Source organism: Lissotriton vulgaris, chromosome 11, assembly GCF_964263255.1.
Source record: "Lissotriton vulgaris chromosome 11, aLisVul1.2, whole genome shotgun sequence".
Taxonomy (NCBI): Eukaryota; Metazoa; Chordata; class Amphibia; order Caudata; family Salamandridae; genus Lissotriton; species Lissotriton vulgaris.
Genome location: NC_141699.1, coordinates 1076306720 through 1076326031, shown reverse-complemented (window position 1 = coordinate 1076326031; position 19312 = coordinate 1076306720). Strand labels below are relative to the sequence as shown.

Here is a 19312-nt window from a genome sequence, read left to right as displayed (position 1 = left end):
TTAAAATGCTACGCTTTGCGTATCGATAAATCGTTATAGTTTTTACTTGTGTTGGCTTGGATGCTCTTTATATTTTTTTACTTCGTCCCACCTCAACAAGTATGTCCTTTTATTTTTTTTTTTAAACACTGGCTTTATTAAATTGATTCAAATACACCTTCTAGTACAAGTTGTACCGACTGAGTTAAGTAATGTGTATGTAAGCTTAGAAGTAGTGTTCTGCTGTGTGACATATTTAGTTTGCTTGACGTCATACAGGTGACGTGCCGCTGTCTGCAGTGAGCGTTTCACCCACTGAGCTACTTCACCACACCTGGCACGTGTCACCTGCAGGTCACAAGACGACCCCTGCAGCAGGCACATCAACACTCTGAGCTGCTTCACGTTGTTTCAATCGTGGTACCAGAGCAAGTCCATTAACGCTGGACATACCTCCCCAGTACAGTGCCCGGAAGCTTACTGCAGCTAGACTAGATCTGTGCAACAGGCGTCTTAACCCTGTCATCTATCTACAAAGCAGTCTGTTGGTGACGAACACGAATGCGTTACTATAAGTTCCCCTTTGTTTTCAGATTATTTCTGCAGAGTTTATATAAAGTCAGACAATCAGGCGGCAATACTGTGGCTCATATAGGAATGCATTACAACCACTGCATTACAACCAGGGCTGCTTTATCCCTCCCTCTTTTTGGCTCACAACTACCTCACAACTTTACTCTCTATCTCACTCTCTCTCTATCTCACTAGCTCACTCTATTTCTATCTCAATCTCACTCTCACTACCTCAGTATATCACAACTCACTCCCTCAAAAATTCACTACATCACTCCCTCACTAACTCACTCTATCTCACTACCTCACAACTTCACTCTCTCTCTATCTCACTACCTCACTCTCTCTTTCTATCTCACTAAGTCACTTTCACTCTCTTTCACTACCTCACTCTCTCTCTATCTCACTACCTCACAAACTCACTCCCTGTTTCTATCTCACTACCTCAGAACATCCCTCTACCTCACTCTTTCACTACCTCAGTCTCTGTCTCTCACTACCTCACTCTATCTACCTCTCTCTCATTACATAACTCTCTCTACCTCACTACACCACTCTATCTCACTACCTCACTACTTCTCTCTCTCAAAACATCACTACCTCACTCTCTTACTACCTCACTCTCTTACTACCTCACCCTCTAGCTCACAACTTCACTCTCTCTCTCTAACTCACTACCTCAATCACTCTCTATCTCACTACCTCACTCTTTTTATCTCACTAACTCGCCATGAAACCCCTGGGTGTTGTGCGCTTAAAAAGTTTAGAATAACATAACTCACTTTCACTCTCTTTCACTACCTCTCTCTCTCTCACTACATCACTCTATGCTTATATCATTACCTCACAACATCCCTCTCCCTCCCTCACTCTTTCACTACCTCACTCTCTATCTACCTCACTCTCTCTCACTACCTCACTCTCTCTCTATTTCAATACCTCACTCTCTCTCTTTCACTACCTCACTCTCTCTCTGCTAATGCAATAGGTATCACATATGCAAAAAAAGCTAATGCCGATAGAAATGACAATGCCATTTATTTAGGGATACAAAAAAGATAAAAAAAATAATGAGCAATACCAATAGCTCTACCTATAATATTGCCGAGACCATTGCATTGTAAATGCTTGTTTGTTTATGGTATGTAGCATTGATCCCTGCCAGTTCCATGGAATTGGTTTCAAGCTTAAAACACCATTGTAAAATTTCAAAAGGGCATTTACCCAAGTTTAAGCTTAATATTTTAACACGAACAAAGGGACTTTATTGGGACCTGGTGCAACATTGCTTTTCATGGCAGTCCTAATTAAAACAGATTTTTTTCCCCCGTGCCAATGTTTGCCCGCTCCTCAATCGATCCTTCTCCTGGCCCCATAACCCCTAGTTCTTCTTGCCATGTTACCCTTTGAGGTGTCTTTGTTAGTTTGCATATCCACACCACAGACCAATGGCATGCAGGTATTTTTCTCAGCATAGTACACTTTCAATAGATCTGTTTCCCATGTCCCTTCATTAATGCCCTTAATTCCTGCAGAAGGGCCATCCAATGGACGGATAAGCGCCCATAAATGCAATGCTGGCCCATTTACCAATGTTATACCATCTTTTACTCACAATATCTGTTTTTGCTATCCAGCATTTTACTCTATATTCACATTACAGTTTGGTGATCAGATCTTTTTACTAATCACCTGGCCCTGATTCTTATACTTTTTTTGTAATTTTAATGTATCTTTCTTTAATGATCTTAATTCATTTGTGTACCGTAACAAGTCCTTTTGGCAAGTTTGTTTATTGGCCCGGGGTGAAATAGACAAACGACTTTGAGTGCGCCATGGTTGGTAGTACTCTACTAAAGATGTAACGATATTCACCTGTACACTAATTACAAACTTTTCCTCTACTGACTTCATCATTTCCTATCAGTAGGTTATTTCCCAAGCAACACTTCCACTGGTCATATCCTGCTTGCACAGGAGTATTCGATTTTACTCTGTAAAATTTGTAATCATCATCGGCAGAAGCAATGGCCTTAGACTGCTCTAGGTAAACTCCAAGTTGAAAGAAAAAACCTGGAAATGGTGATCGCTTTTAGCCAGGGGTAAAATTTGTAAATAGATGGTCATTTCTAAAAGGAGATTGTAAACAAATGTATAGTCCAACATCTTTGACACGTTGCCAGCCTTATGCGCAGTCTGCGCTGGTGTAGCTGGTCAGAATTGTCCATTAAGATTGGTCAACCCGTGGGCAAACAAGAGATACCAAAAATGATCATTACCTCTACGTGCCTTAAGGGGGGTGGGGGAGGTGGACAGAGAGAGACATAATTTCCGGAAATGTGACAATATCCCTGCAGTTCCACTAGTGCTGGCTCTTGCAAGGCTGTAAAAAAAAAAGCCTTGTTTAAATTCCCCCCCTAAAAGTATTTCATGGTCAGGGAGCGTCATGTTGCTCCAGTAGTCCTACTTGCATCATTCTGTCTCTTACTGAATCCGGTGTAACTTAAACATCATATAAAACAGCAATAAGGTAGATTCTGTGCAAGAGTGCTTTAAGGATGGCCGGGCCACTGTCAGGTCCCTGTGTCTCTCCATGATCCCACGTCAACTCTATTCTGCCTTTTGTCCCTTCTGTGGATACGTAGGGGCTACCAGCCGTCTATTACTGCCCAGCCTCCAAGGCCCACAGATTCCCTTGTTCTTTCGTGGCCACAGACATGGCTCCCATAAGCCTTGTGGGACACACAGCCAGAGGTCTACCCAGTCCACCAATCCCCTGGCAGCCACAACCTCAAAAACCATTTTGTTGGTCCTCTTACCATCACTGGCACCCAGTAGGTGGCAGGGTCAGACATCACCTGCCCTGCTGGAAGTCAGTGGGGTAAGTCCATTCCCTTTTTCAGAAACCTCACCACCAATGCCATCATCCCAAACCAGCTGAGGTCCACCTCTCCCTGCTCCATCAGGAAGTGCAGGTTCTTCTGGCCAAAGGAGCCAGCAAGAGGGTGCCCACATCAGAAGTAAGTTGTGGTTGCAATTCCAACTCCTTTATGGTGCCTTATAAGGACTTCTCCCTATGTTAGACCTGTGCCCTCAACTTCTTAAAGAAGCAGAACTTTGAGATGATTACTTTAGCTCAGGTTTTGTCTGCCTAGGAGACTGGATGGTAGAGCTGGACTTGCAGGACACCTACTTTCACATCCCCGTCCTCCCTACCCACAGGCATTGCCTGTGGTTCATGGTGGGCCATGGGCATTATTAGTTCACTCTGCTCTCTTTTGGCCCTAGTGCCCCTCATATGTTCATGGTGATGACTGGTTGCAGACCATCTGCAGAGGTCAAGGGTTCCAGTCTTCCCTTACTTCAATGACAGGCTGTTGAAGACTGGCTCATCCTAGGCAGACCTCTCCCATGTCCAGACTATGCCGGACCTCCTGCATTCACTGAGATTAACGTGCTGAAGTCACACCTGACTCCCTACGAGATGCACCCTTTCAGCTGCGCTAATTTGGAAACTAAGGGGCATATTACCAACAACTAGCGATATTTATCGCTAAATGGGCTTAGCGAGTATTTTTTTTAACGCCAAGCATCGCCGGATATTATCGCAGAGATAACGTACTATTAGCAACGTTTATATCTAAAGCGATATAATATCCGGCGAAATCCGTGAATATCCATGGTAATCCAGCGATATTAACGCATTATCGCTAATGAGGACTTAGCCATAATATCCAACTCCCATTGGATATAATGGCTAAGAACTGGTCTGAGCAGGCTAAGCGCGAATATTTCCATCACTATGCCTGCCTTGCTAATAGGCGATAGCGACGTTAGCAGCTGCTTTCAGTCGCTAACAGGTTGGGAACACCCACTTTGCATGTCATTAGAGATAAATATCGCTGACATGCAAAGCGGGCTCCAAACCGCTCGCTGTCGCTAACTGCTGTTAGCGACAGCTTCCTAATAGGGCGATAGAATTATCGCCGCTTAGCGGCCGAAAACGGTTTCTAAAGCGGCGATAATCACATAACGCCCACCTTGGTAATATGCCCCTAAATTGTTTGACCTATCCTATGGAGCAATGAGTCTAGTATATTCAGGCTATGATTATGATGTTTCAACCTCCATCCTGGATTTCAATGAGACTGATTCGGAAGCTGCTGGGCCTCATGGCCTCATGGCCTCCTGCATCCTGCTGGTAACACATGCCCACTGGCATGTGCGGGCTCTGCAGTGGGACCTGAAGTCCTAGTGGGCCCAGCATCAGGGGAATCTTTCCGACCTGATCTAGATATCGGAGGGAACTTCAAAAAATCTGCTGAGGTGGTGGCTGATGAACCCTGATTGGGTCAGCAGCAGACCTCTCATTCTTCCCCACCTAGATCTGACTTTAGTGACAGATGCGTCGCTCCTGAGTAGAGAGGGCCATCTGGGAGAAGTGGAGATCAGTGGACTCTGGTTTCCGGGTGAGTCTCAGCTCCACATTAATCTGTTCACGGAACACAACTTTGCCATAAGGTATTGCAACAAACAGGGTGGTGTGGGGTCGAAGACCCAACGTCAAGAGGCCTTGGGTCTCTGGACATGGCTGGAATATCAGGACATATTCCTGGTGGTTAAACAGCTGGTAGGCCTCTCTGAACGCCAGGGAAAACAAACTCAGCAGTCGATGCTTAGCTGATCATGAATGGCGTCTCCATGGTGCAAGGTCTCTTCAGCGATTGGGGAGAACCTTGATTAGAACTATTCAACACTACAGAGAATGCACAATGTCAACACTTTTGCACACTGGAATTTCATAGGCAACTCTCACCCAGACGCTATTGCCTCGAGTGGAGTTCAGGCCTCCTGTACCCCTTTCTGCTGAAAGCACTCCTGCCCAGTAAAATCAGGAACGGCCTGGCCCAAGCCATTCATGTGGCTTCGAACAGACCAATCACAATATGGTTTTCCAAACTCATGAGCATCGGTCCTCCGATTAGGCTGCCCCTTATGGAGGATCTAGGGTCACAACTGCTGGGCAGATTCCTGCACATAAACCTGGGCACACTCAACCTTTATTCATGGAGATCGAGTGCCAAGAGTTGACAGTTTTTGACCTCCTTGCAGAAGTCTGATGTCATTCTGGCAGCCAGATGTCCTTCATCCAAGGCAGTATACGCCTGCCATTGGGACAAATGTGTGGCTTGATGTGCTTCAAAAAATGTTGATCCTCTTTCTGCACCTTTGTCTGATGTTTTGTTGTTTGTTCTCTCACTAGGCCGTCAAGGTTTTGCTTAGGCACAATTAAAGGGTATCTTTCGGTCACATAGACGTTCTTACTGGTGCAGGATCAGCCTTTCCAATTTATGTCACCCATTGTGCCTCGTTTCCTAAAAGAACTAGAACATGTGTTCCCTCAAAAAAAAACCTTCATCATGCCCCAATGTGTCTTGAACCTAGCTTTGACTCTTCTGATGGGCTCACCTTTTGAGCTCATGCACAATTGCCCCCTAAGCCCTTTGACTATTAAAACAGCTTTTCTTGTGGCCAGTGCATCAGACATGAGAGTTAGTATTCTCGGTGCACCCTCCTTGCATTACTTTTTTTCTCCAGACAAACTTGCTTTGAGAACGCATGCCTCTTTAGTACCTAAAGTGGTGACATCCTTTCACGCAGGCCAGACCATCACTGCATACCTTCCTTGGTCTGCCCCACCCTTTTAAAGAGGAGGAACAACTCCACTGCCTTGACCCAAAAAGCGATTTATCATTTTACATCGATCATACTAAAGAGTTCCGGGTGGACAATCAATTCTTTATTGGGTTCATCAGGGCAAAGAATGGAAAGGCCGTGCAGAAATGGACCATCTCCAGATGTTTTGGTGAAGGGTGTGAACTGTTTTCGGAGTGAGGACGCTCCGCCTTATTTATCATGAGTCTTTCAATGCGACCAACTCTAAATCTTTTGTGATCCCAAAACAGACAGCTGGCAGAATCTCTGCACCATGAAGGAGTAGACGTCCCAATTGCCTTTCTTTGTAGGAGATTGTTTGCTTCAGTCTTCGACAAAGTTCAAGTCACCTTGGCAAAAGCTGTTGGCGGTTCCACAACCTGGAATGTTCGTAGTCGAGAAAATGACCTGGCTGGACTCGTTCAGTTAGTCATTGGATTCTAAAATGTGCAGAGCGTGGACCATCTCTGCCTTTCTAATGTTACACATTTCGATATCTGTGCCAAAGCCCAAACTCTCCAATATAAAATGCCCAGCATTTTTTCTTACGGTTCTTGAAGGTTTGCTGTTATATCACAAAGACATTTTGGGGTCTAAAAAACCTGTAAATTATCCTCAAGTCTCAAGTCTACTCAAAGGTACCAACAATGGCAACACAAGCATAATTGACATGGTGTTCTGTCCATACTGCCCCAAAAAAAAACAAGAATAGAAAATGCCATCATCTCTCAGTATGACCACAAAATTTTGTGGGAGAACATCACGCAAACTGAGAATGGGACACATATTGACACCATTTGCAGAAAGGTTTATTAAAGCCATAGTTTTGGCAAAGTTCAGAAAGAAAAGTTACTTGTGGTACTAATCTTATAGGATGATGCTTTTTAAAAATTCCTGTGCTTAGCTTACATGTAAAGGTAGTATATGTAAGTCAAAGGCTAATGTTCTGATAAAAATAACAAATTGGTGAGTACTGGAGGCAGCGTCAAATAATTTTACCACTCACTTGTGATGTAGAACAGACTCTAGACTATCATCTCTTTCGTCACTATCTTTATTTTGGGCCATATTGCGTTCAGTTCAGGAATCGAACAAGCAGCTTTGAGAGACTAGTGTTTACAGGTTTTATTGGTACTCAAAATCTGTAAATGGACCGATTACAAAATATTGCAACATCAACACACAAAGACAATTGTTTTAATTAACTTGGTTTATTGGACGGATAAATCTGGTTAATCTCTGTAATAATTCCACAGACAGATAATATACAACGGAGCATAAACATATTTGTTTTAGTATTTACACTGGCTTTTACACAACAATAATATACATGTAGCGGACCTACAATACACAACAAGTAGACTAGTGCCTCAAATCAGACTTGGAAAACAGCTTCATGAGTGAAAAGCTGAACATGTTACCCCGCCCGCTAGGGAAGCGAATGAGGGGTATTACCTACAGCTGCACACATTTAGAAAGCGCCCTGTGCGAGAGGGTGAATAAACGTAGTGAGGCGGAGTCAGACAGTTGAAAGGGTGAGGGACGGATTGTGGCTTGAGAATACTTCCACACGGTTAGGTTTGCCTACTTTATCTTATTTTCCAAATACTCTATCATGTGCAGACATTGTGATCACTACACCACACCACAGTTCATTTGTCTTTCTCTACTGCATCTTTAAGGTTTCCCCACACAATTAGAGTTGTTTCGGTACTAGATGCACTTGGGAAAATGTAGCCGCCCTCTGGAAATACACAAATTAACTTTGCTGAAAATTAAGTTAACTGATGAAGGACAATTGTGCCTTTAGAGTGATTTGTTTTGAAAGAGTTATACTGGGGGAAATTTCAGTGGGTTCATTAATTGGACTGTCACGGTTTGCCAACTTATGCAACCCTCTTTTTGAGGGCTTAGACAGTAACACTCTAAAAATAATAAAACTGGGACTGCACTACTAATTTTCTTTCTTTCGGGTTATACAAGTCATCGATGGAGGTGACGTGTGGACCTCCTGATGGATGATAATACAATTTTACGGATTGAGCATGCGCATGATGGACAAATCCAGAGGAAGATGATCAGCAATGGATGAAACACTGATGCAGCTAAGGCAAAATGAGAAGGGGTGAGCAGGAGTGATGCCAGAGGGTGGTAACAGCGATGGAAGAGTGGACTGGAGATCTGACAGAAAGGAAAAATCATATGGTGACCCACCATACCTTCTCCCAACAGTAGTGCACATCTGAATGCGCACGTCCAGTCAGCTAGCATTGCTGCTAGGTTGTAAACTGAGGTTGTGAGCATGCAATTATCCACCAGGCAAATATGAGAGGAGGGCTTTGAAGATAAAGTGTCTCTCTGCTGCAAAAAACGTTCACATGCCTTTTAGGCAGGGGAAAGATGACAGAAGGTAGCAGAAACCTTAGTTTTGAAGTGTACTCGAGCTAGTAACATGTCAATGTTACAATGTGGTGGAATTACATCGAGACAGTAAGAGCCCGACAATGGTCAGTTTAGGCCAGTGGCACCCCAAAGTTGACAAAAGATACAAATGGAGGTCCCCTGGTATCAATGTAAATCCTCCCACCTTACATGGCATGATGATGTTAAATGTTACTGTCCAGTGCAGAGTCTCACATCTATTACACACAAGCCTCAGGCTCCTCTCAAATGCAGGAAAGCATGAGTTTCAAGAGATTAGGCAGATGGCTGGTCAAGTTACCAGTTTAGTTTGAAGTGGAGCTTAATCATGTACGCTTGAGCAAAGGCTCCACGTAAGACCCCAGAACGCCTTTGCTATTCTACGAACACATGCTGTCAAAGGGTTCACTGACTTTAAGCAAAGACAACTGCAAGTAATTGCACCATGCCTTTTGGTGAGGCTGTGGAATGAGCTGAGTTTATTAGGGCAGGCTCAAGTGTATCTTTTGTTTATCTTTAGCTTTTAAATTTCTAAACCTTCTAAATGTGCGGCTGTTGCTCCCTCAAGTGCAGGAATCTACCTTACCCAGCACTGACACCATCCACGGTTTCCAAGATCTTTTTGAGATAACTAAGCCTGGAGTAAAACAAAATAAAAGTATACAAGCAAAAAACAGAGCAATGGCCCAGTGCAATAGAACACTATGCTACTCTTCAAAACAAACAGCGTCAGCAAGCAACCGGCTCCAAGATGTTTTCCAATAGTTGAGCTGAAGTAATTATTATAATACATCCGTCATCAGTATTAAAAATACCCAATAAAACTGGAAATCTCTCCCTCGGTTGCACCTCACATTCTGCCCACCCCATGATGTATTTTTTTAGGGCGCATTGGTGCTGCTCAGTCTCTTGCTACAGGGTGGTGTTACCTTGCTTTTCATATACGAAGAAAACAAATGTTTATTTTGTTAACCTAAAACAATTGCCTTTCATTTCAAAGAAGGAACCAAGCAAGACAGCAGAAAGCTAATTGACTGTCTACCTGCATGCAGTCTGGTCTCCGAACAAGCATTTATACAAAACGAATAGAACTGAGAACTTTTACTGCGGTGCATGACAGGCGATTGACCTCTCGCATAGAGCGAGGCACTCTGTATGTATGTTCAGCATATGTCAGTACATCACAGCTACTATTGTACGCCTGCAAGAATGACCAGGTCTTCCCAGGATGATGTTGGAGTCCCTTACTGTAGCTCATACCCCTTGGGTCATAAATGCATTTCCACTTCCAACCTCGTGCACTAGTCTGCTTTCTCCCATAACTAACCACCGCTTTCTTTACATGACCTGAGACTAGGCATGCAAGGTGACTGATGACAAAGGGGAACATAAGAGCATCTAACAAGGGCTTCCATCATCGCCAAGTTTCCAAGTCAGGGATTGATGAAAAGTCAGTCAAGCATCAGGCCCTCAATTTCAATACTGTGCTTGGGAATGTTGGAAAATACCCATTGGGAGCTGATGTTAGTGCTCTCCTGAAGGACCTGCAGCTATTGGAAGATCATTTTGGTAAATTACCTTGAGAAAATCTGAAAGGAAAAGTGAAATGGTAAAGCTGCCCAGTTTGCTATCTTTGTTCAAATTCGCTCAATGTTAAAACAAATCTTTTTTCCAAATCAGATTTTCCTGCATAAAAACAAAAAAGGTCAATAAACGACATAAACCTCTTTATGGTCGTGAAGCCTACTATACTTCATTGGGGTCCTATTCTACGGCTTATTGCTGCATAGGGAAGCAGTCTTCGGATAGCCAGGTTCGTAAGTCCAAAGGCTACATGACTGTCCTCTGTGAGATCATCGATTTAAGGGGGTGTAAGAGTGTTGATTGATTTTTAAAAACTAAAAATTGACATTTTCTAGAACCAGCTTAATATAATTTCCAAAGACGCCATAAACCATCATCTCATGAGGGTCTCAGGATCGCCTACATGTCTGCGAAGTATACTGTAAAGGCACTAATACCCCAAGGCAAATGTGCTGAACAAGATACTGTGTTCATATATCGGACGGAGCAGTGATCCATGAACGCTGGATGCTTGTTTGAGGGGTTGCATATAGGCACGATAAGAGGTGAATTCAGCGTGGAGACTGCTATGGTGGGATTGGCGCTCAGGGTGCAGGGAAGACTGCGATAATCAAGTAACATGCAGCTTCCCTCTGACATCACTGTGTTCTGCCACTGCCTAGTAAGGTCAGACACCTTTGAATCCTACAACTTTAAAGGAGGGATCAAGCACTGAAAAACTTTGAAATTTGTGTATTCAACATCAAATATTCAACAAAAGCCAATTACTGTACACAGTTATGCTGCGATGTCACTCTAGAAAGCATGATCAGCGTGGGTTTTTCCAACTTGACTTCACAGTTGAGGAGTTTGTAATTACACGTAAGCTAAGCAAAACTGGATTGGGCTAACAAGTTCTTTAGGTCAGTGATATGGTAAGTTCTCGCCCCCATCTTCAAGAGAAATAAAAGTGGACATACTTGGATGATCAACCAAACAAACGCCATGTATCTTCAATACATTACAGTACTACGTTTATCTCAATGTCAGTACTAGGTTCAACTCAATGGAGTGATTGTAACTGGAAAAAATGCAACATCTTCCAAAAGCAGCCCTTTAATACTAATAGGAGTTTAAGGGTGACACGTCAAACATGGTACACTCCATGTCGAAAGATTACCCCTGCAATCAAGCTGTGTATACCCAACAGCGGGAATTACCACTGCGACTGTGTACTTCTAATTCTTTGGTCATTTAACAGCAGACATTTCCATATATTCCACCTCCAGGATTTGTCAGTAACCTTTATCAATGTTTAGACTAAATCAAATACCCTCTATCTTAGAGTGGCCATAAATTTTTAAGTTTGAGAAACAGCAGTGCAAAGTTAGTTTAAAGAAGAACTGGCCCTTACTCAACAGAGTATACGGTAAAATTAAAAAAATAAACATGAGCAAAATAAATGTGAGAAAGCATCATGGAAGGAGACCGTACGAGCAGTAGGTGGTACCAAACATCCAGGTAACACAGGATTCAGTTTCGACTTGACAACATCAGATGGTCTATTTTTACTCCAAGGTTTCCATTATTTACAGACCCCCTTCACCCAGACCTGACAGTACAAACACACTATAATGACACGATGAGTTGGCACTTGGCATAGGGTCTTTTGGCAACCCGCCACAATCGTGCCACTACCCTACGACACATTCGCTCCCAGAGTTCACCTTCCGGTCCAATGGATGCCTTTTATAGGCTAATACTGGTCAGCTATACCAGCTGCCAAACTTGCTCTCCTTCCCATAATCTCTTCCTGTGGTGACTTTGGCCCCAGCCTGCCAAAGCAGATACAACACAGTGTTGTCATATGGTACCAAGCACGTAACTTCCTGCTTAACTCACACGAAACGCAAAGTGCAAAGCAATAAAAGTAATTCCAGTTTGAAATAAATTAATGTATAAAAATAAATATTTTAGCAGCAAAGAGAGGAATTAATTATAGACAGCGGTTTGTTACATTCATAAGTAAAAAAAAAAAAAAGAAAAACAGACATTTTTTCACCTAACGTGCCAACGTAAGGCTTACTTCCTTTTACATAACTGCCTTTAGTCAGCACACTCAAGTGCAGTGTTCATTCAATCATCAAACATTGCTGGACAATCCAAGCAACCAATCATCACTACAGAAGGTGGCACAACCACCACCATACTTCAAGGAAAGCCTGGTGGAACCAAACTAAGATGATCTGCCATCCTTATAGACTGGAAAGGGCTTTCTCTTATGTCAGTTTGGCACGAGGAGCCCTGACATCAGCTTACAAATTCAACATGTAGGCTGTCACAACAGACGTGAATCCACCTAGCGCATGTAAATTACACCCGCATCCCGGCATCATGTCCACTTAAATTGCCAAGCCTGAAACACTGCCACATTAGTATATGTTGGCACATTAGAGTCCAAAGCAGTATTTGCCTCAGGCATTTTGTAATCTGGCCATAAGTCACCAATCCTTGTGTGTCAAACGAAGGGCAGAGAGTTGAATGCTGATGACGTCATTACAAAGTTGAGCATAACCACTGTCTTTATGCTTTTCTCACAAGAGGGGCACAAATTCAGTGCTTTAAAATAGGGCCGGAGGAGCACCAAACCAGTCACTGCACACCACTCCGTAGAAAGCAGTCGGACCAAGAGCGGCTCTGCAGGACATTCTTACGGCACAGATCAGAAGATTGCACCCGCGTGTCCCTGCTCCTTCTCGACTTCACTCCAGGTCTATGTGGAACTCTGCAACGTTGAGGATACTAAAACAATCCGGATGAATGCAAGCAATGCCGTAGCTGATACACTTCAATAAGCACCTTCAAAGATCCAAATGGGTGCCCTTAGCAGTAGCTCTGGAAAGGGAGGAACCTCAGGTCTACATCCAAGATGGTAGGAGTTACAAAATGTGATCTCTAAGCATCAGACGGGACATGATCGTTCCCACCCTTAAGTGCTTCCATCACTTGCTGCAAAGCCTCGGACGTGAACATGGAAGTCTGAAACGGCAGAAAAACTTGACTCCAATATAAAAGGTTTTTTACAACCTTGCATGTCCATACGTAGTCCAAGCTCCCTTCGCTCAGCATGATGCCCGATCACAGCACCTGAGGTCTCGGACCCCATTTGTTGGTCCTCCTTTTGCTATAATAATATCTTCTAAAATGCCACGTGTAGTAAGTTCGCTCGTAACTGTGGCTGTAGTCTTGCTAACAGTGCGTGTTCGGCTTCTATATCTATTCCTCCTCAGGCTCCGAGGTATAGGCTTCCAGGTTCCTCTTGGCAAGCATCTCTCTCCGCGCCTGTAGCCGGACGCATCTTGGGCAGGATTCAGACTTGAAGCACCATTTGTGATAGCAGGCCTTGCACTCTGGAAGAAGGGACAGGAAAAAGAGAGGCATGCACATTAGATAGAGCAAGTATTTGGGATGGGGATCTCACATTAGAACATGTAATATAGAACACTAGATATAATGCAATCTGTGAATAGTAAGGCATAGGTAACCCATCACAGGAAAAGCTGACCATCAACATTACCACATGACGGCCATGGACAAATGAGAGGTTAAGCACAGGAGGACAATAACGGGCATTGGTCCAGAACCATGTGATGACCTCAAATGCACACAAAAGGTGAGCATGGCGCAGTGGCCAGAAATAGAAAATTTCACTGGAAACAGGATTCTCCCAAGGAAGGAGCATCAGTAAGAACATATTAAATCTGGTCAAGGACTTTGGGATTGGGGATGGAGCCATGAGGCTGGGAGATGAGGGAAGAGGTAAGGATTCATAACCTAAAGGAAGTCAAAACATTGACTATACCCCTATGAACACTTTCTACCAAGGAGCGTCCTCTGTATAGCATTGTACAAAGTAAAGATATCAAACATTGGCAAATACATTATGTCTCGTCTTTCGGACCTATTGGCTTTCCAAATGTTAATTTCAATCCTGTGCTGCACTGGCAAAAAATACTGTTTAGGCAAAGCAGTGGATACACAATAGCTCAGCACCTACCCAAAAATCAATATATAACAACTAAAGTAATGCAATGCAACACCTGAAATACTAATTCAAGATGGAAAAATCTCTCAAATAAATGAATCAAGTCTTCAAGTTCTTGTGAGGGATGGTTTTCCTTTTTGCATTCCTTTTCGTGATATTTCTTCATCAAAACTTTTCTTCATAAAAAACACAATACAATGCTCCTAGTCATAGCCTAGGCAAAGCAGTGCAGCACTTGACAAAAGAAAAAGAAAAAAGGTGCAATGACACAGCCAGCATGACGGTGGGCCAGTTAATAATAATAAATTTAAAAAATGCAGCTTCCACAAAGGTGATTTTTTCTTTTTGTTAAGACAGAGGGTCTGGCAGAAATGTACTGCCTGGCCCTGCAAAACATAAAATACACACCACACACACAGGAGTGGTTTGGTAATAAATTAAAATAAATCCATTAGAGAGAGAAAAAAAATGCAGGCAGGCAGTGGAAGAAGTACTCGAGGGAGAAGCAACCCAGAACATGGAGGACAGGGTTGCTTTTCGCAGGGGAGATTCACATATGAACGAGACCTAGAAAACTTGTGCACTGTCATGGAGTGCTTAACCCAGAAAAAGAGTGGTTCCCTAAAGTGACTGGTGGAAGGAAACAGGTCAGCCAATCTAAAGGATGGTAAACAAGGTTATGCTCCAGGGAAGGAGCACACACAGGAAGAGGAAGAACAGTCAAAGAATAAGAAGCAAGCAAATGAGTGACCATAAAGCCAACGGGACGGCTGTAAGCCCACTATAGGTTCTTGGTGAATCCACACTAGGTATTTCGCAACCAGACAGTTTATGCGGTCTTGTAGGCGAGACCTAAAAACTGTGTCAAGAGTCTGGAGTCTTCCTGCATAAGAGGGTGCACACTGCTGAGTATGCAGTGACAGGATCTAGTCAACAATGACGTGTGTCTGGAGGTTTCAGGACTCCGGGTGAAGATAATTACAGGGGACAAGTAATGTCTAACACTGCAATTAAAAAGAGGGACAGCAGCATAAGATGAAACCAGGAGAAATGAAATGCTGTTGGCCTTGAAATGTGAAAGGACATGTATTAGATAGATGAAAAAAGGTACATGCTAGTAGTATGAAGGCGTGGCATTTGGTTGCAATGCAAAACGTGGACACCGTCACATGTAAGGCCTGCATGGTGCAATAGTTTACTGCATACAAGAAAACAGTGGGTGCCCCAATAAGGATGGGAATCTCGCTTCTCCAAGGTGCTCTTTTTCTGCCGGTGCGTAGGGTTATCTGTGCTAGGCGTTACTTCTGGAACTGTTTTTTCCCAACCTTAGAGGTGACAACAAATACTTTACTGAGTCTTTGCATTGTTCAATACTAAACTTAGTGATGCGTTTGAGCATTTAAGCATCATCAAGGACTGAACGGACATCTCAGTTTTGGACAGCAGCTCTACTAAAAACTCCTCCCCTTTTTTTGACTACTTTAAGCTGCATCTTATGATGGCTAGCAACCTTCTGGTTAACAACACCATAGTGTCATCTGTTATGTTACGTCACTGCCATTTGTATAGTGCAGCAGCTGCCCCAGCAAAGGGGCGTCCCAGCGCGGTCAGCAAAGCAACTAACACGGAGGGAAGGCAGAGACTACACAGTGGGAAATAGGTATGTTTTTATGGCCTTCCTGAAAGCCAAATAGTTAGTACGGCTTTGAGTGGGCAGTGAATTTCAAAGGAAGACTGCCCTGCTGCGGAAGCTACGGCCTCCAGCCCGCACTCTCTGGAACATTGGGACCCTCACCAGGTGCTGGCCAAGTGAACGGAGCTGGTGTGTGTGAACGTAGGGAATAACTAGGTTGGCCAGACTACTAGGAGTGTTGATTTCAGGGCTTTAAAAGTGATGCAAAGGGCCTTAAAATCAATTCTCCTGGCCACCGGCAGCCAATGCAGCCGGTGGATTGTGGCTGACACCGGGCCACGCATATTGAACAGTGGAAACCGATGTTAGTCCTGTTTTTGTGATTAAGAAAGGTATGTCATTTTTGAAGTGTCCTATAGGGTATTAAATTCCAGTTTGGATATAGGTGTGTCAATTCAAAGATATTGGGTTAATATCCAGTGTCACTCATACATAGCACTGGGTAATACAATCTATGAGACATTTGTATTTTTCGTATTTTCTGCTCAAGGTGAGGTTCTTGAAATAACAGAGTTAATTAATGATTTAATGATCTAACTAAGATGTAACTGCCCGTCAGTTGGGCATAGGGCGAGATCTTGTGGTTTTATTTGTGTATTTAAAAGAGAGTGTCACCGACATGTTTAAAGAATAACAGTATGAATTGTTTTTTACCATTTAGAAAACTGTCCTAAAGAAGGTGAACATCTGTGTAAAATCACCGAAACGCAGCATCGACCTTGTTTTCTTGAATTATGTACTGTAGAAATGATTGCTAATGAAATGTTTTAATGTATCATGTAATTTAAAAAAAAAAATCTTGTTTAATAAATTGTCCATAATTATTTTGATAAACTATATTTTCTTGTATTTCTTTGAATTTACTGTTTGAGTGACCCTTCAATTTTCCATCTTTGCATATGTATAATGTAATTTTAAGTATATAGATTGTTTTGCTTTTTGCTTGCCCAGCACCTACGCACATTTGCTATTAGCTACTAGGGACGCTTTTTTGTGTTTGACACCGGGCAGGACCTGCGCAAGCCAATCAGCGATCTGTCTTGCGCCAGATCGCCATTATGGTGGTGAAATGAGAGTGGCGTACTATTCCTTTTAACCCAACAGTAATTTTTCAGATATATGCACCTCAAAGTGTACTCTCTCTTTCTCCCTAGTGTGGCTGTAAAGTGTTAGGATATTCCAGCGAGGGAGGCCTAGTTTGAATTTTCCCTGTGGAAGGGAGTATGTATATTTTATATTGCCTGACTTCAGTCCCCTTCGGAGGCTGATGGTACTGGGTGTTCACTCAAATCTGATCTTGGCACAGAGACCTTTTTTGGAGCTTGCTGGAGAGTCTGAGCCAAGATGGCATTACCACGTGCAGAAGCTAGGAGCACTGGCCAAAAGCTTATCAGAAGTCGAGGAGGTCACTCGGGATCAGGAAGTCTTGGAGCTGTGAGCCGAACCTGAAGGTCAATGCCTTTTGCAGCTCCTCTCAGGGCTCAATGTCCGACTCGCTCAGAAGCGTGCTCAGACTCTTGCTGAGACAACGTTTGAGGTCAATCCAGAGTCGATCCTCCGATATGGGTTGAGGAATAGGGGATCGGAGTATGGTTTTGGTACTGGGCCCTTGGACTGGCTGTGGGATTACAGCCTTTTTGTCAACACTGGGGCTCTCGGGCATTTAAACTTAAAGGCTTTGAACCTCTAAGGCTGCTGGAATGCCCGACTGGCCCCTCCTTCCTCTGAAGCTTTGTCGATGTCTGGAATGTTGACAGGGTCTCCATGCTGTGATATGCTCCCCCGAAACCAGTCCCATGATGTTTGTTTCTGGTCCATTGAGGACCTGGCTTGGCAGTCCAGGCTGGACTGTTCCAAAGAGGATCAGGGTCAAGACAGATTTGCATTTGGCTGGGTCCAAACTGGGGTGGCGAAGTGAGGAAAAGAACGATGGATTTAACCCAGATCTCAACTGGTGGTGAATGTTTGATTACTTCAGCATTTCGTCCATCATTTGTTGCCACAATTATGTGCTCATCGGCGCTCTTGCCAGTATGTTATTATTTTATTTTTTTAAACGCCTTACAAGCAGAGCAGGGCGAGAGTTTAAAGAACCAGTGGAGATCAGATCATGGGTATTTGGTATTAAACCCTGGGCAAAAAAGGAAGGGCACTCTCTCCATACCACCGGTCCCCCGACAGTTATTCTCAGTATGACCCAAGTCATAGCCAAGAACCGCTCCGGTGCAGGTCAGCACCAAAAGAGACGCAGTTACTGGAGTTTAAATTGTTTTTTCTTCCGACGATGGCTTCAGATGGAGCCTAAAGAAGCGAAGAAGGGGTCACTGACGGCCTGGAGCTCATGCAGAATGTGTGAACCCAATGATGGAAAAAACAATGAGGTGGAGCCTTTGTTCTGGTGCAGTGTGAGCTAAGAAAGGAGTCACAAGATATCTTGAGATCGAATACTTCATCAAAGAAAAACAACTTGCAAAAACCAGTGTCCAACACTAGATAGAAGAAGTATGCACTGCATGTTTATCAACAGCAATACATGCTATACACATCAATTTCTCCATCAGTTACATTAAGAATGGAGCAGCATGAATGCGTGGTATCATTGGGATGGGCTTCTGCGGCATCCTGTTCAACAAGGAGCAGTCCATGCCTTGCTGGTATAGGCTGTGAACAACTCCAGAGAACCATGCCTCAGGATACTGAACCCATGAGAGCACGGGGCTACTCACATCACAAGCCTGCACATTTACTGCCTATGCTCTGCTGAACTACATCTGCAATCTAACAGGAATAATACAACTCACAAACATGGAAAATCTCATGCCTGACTAAGCTACCCCTTCCCATGACACCTGGATGAATAAACTGACCACCAATACAGGACCTATGGATTAGCCCATTGTGCATTGGTACCAAGGAACGTGTGTTGGGAGGTTTCTGGCCTCTACTGCTGAGGCAGAGTTTCCGGTCATTCCTGGCACGGTCAGGCCTTCTACTGCTGAGGCACAGTTTCCGGTCATCCCAATTTCCTCCACAAAATTGATCATACCTAAACCTTAGCAATGACATTTCAGGGAACAGATCCATCTTATAAAATAACTCACCTTCACACCTCTTGCACTTATTCAACTCGAAAGGGAAAATGACATCATCCTCGTTTTGACAGAACTCACAGATGAAACCCTTGGCCTGGCAAAGCTGCAAAAATAATGGTGAAAGCAAATGTGAACAGAGAGCGCTATGAAGGGGAGGACTACTTCAGAACCTTCAAGCAGCATTAGCACAAGTTCACAGACAGCCCTGTGCTTCCAGGCATTTAACAATCT

The 19312-nt window shown here is 43.6% G+C and overlaps 1 protein-coding gene across 4 annotated transcripts in view; it reads right to left on the bottom strand.

Moving 5' to 3' along the window:
* Positions 1–7462: 7462 nt before the first annotated feature.
* The window catches only part of RUBCN (rubicon autophagy regulator), a 198151-nt gene continuing 186301 nt past the window's right edge, over positions 7463–19312 (bottom strand). For all 4 annotated transcript variants that reach the window (XM_086944543.1, XM_086944541.1, XM_086944540.1 and 1 more), the window contains 2 exons: positions 19091–19184; positions 7463–13661 (listed from right to left, as the gene is read on the bottom strand). In XM_086944543.1, the coding sequence (XP_086800669.1) occupies positions 13528–13661; positions 19091–19184 (228 nt within the window). In that variant the 3' untranslated portion in view covers positions 7463–13527. The remainder of the gene's footprint in view (positions 13662–19090; positions 19185–19312) is intronic.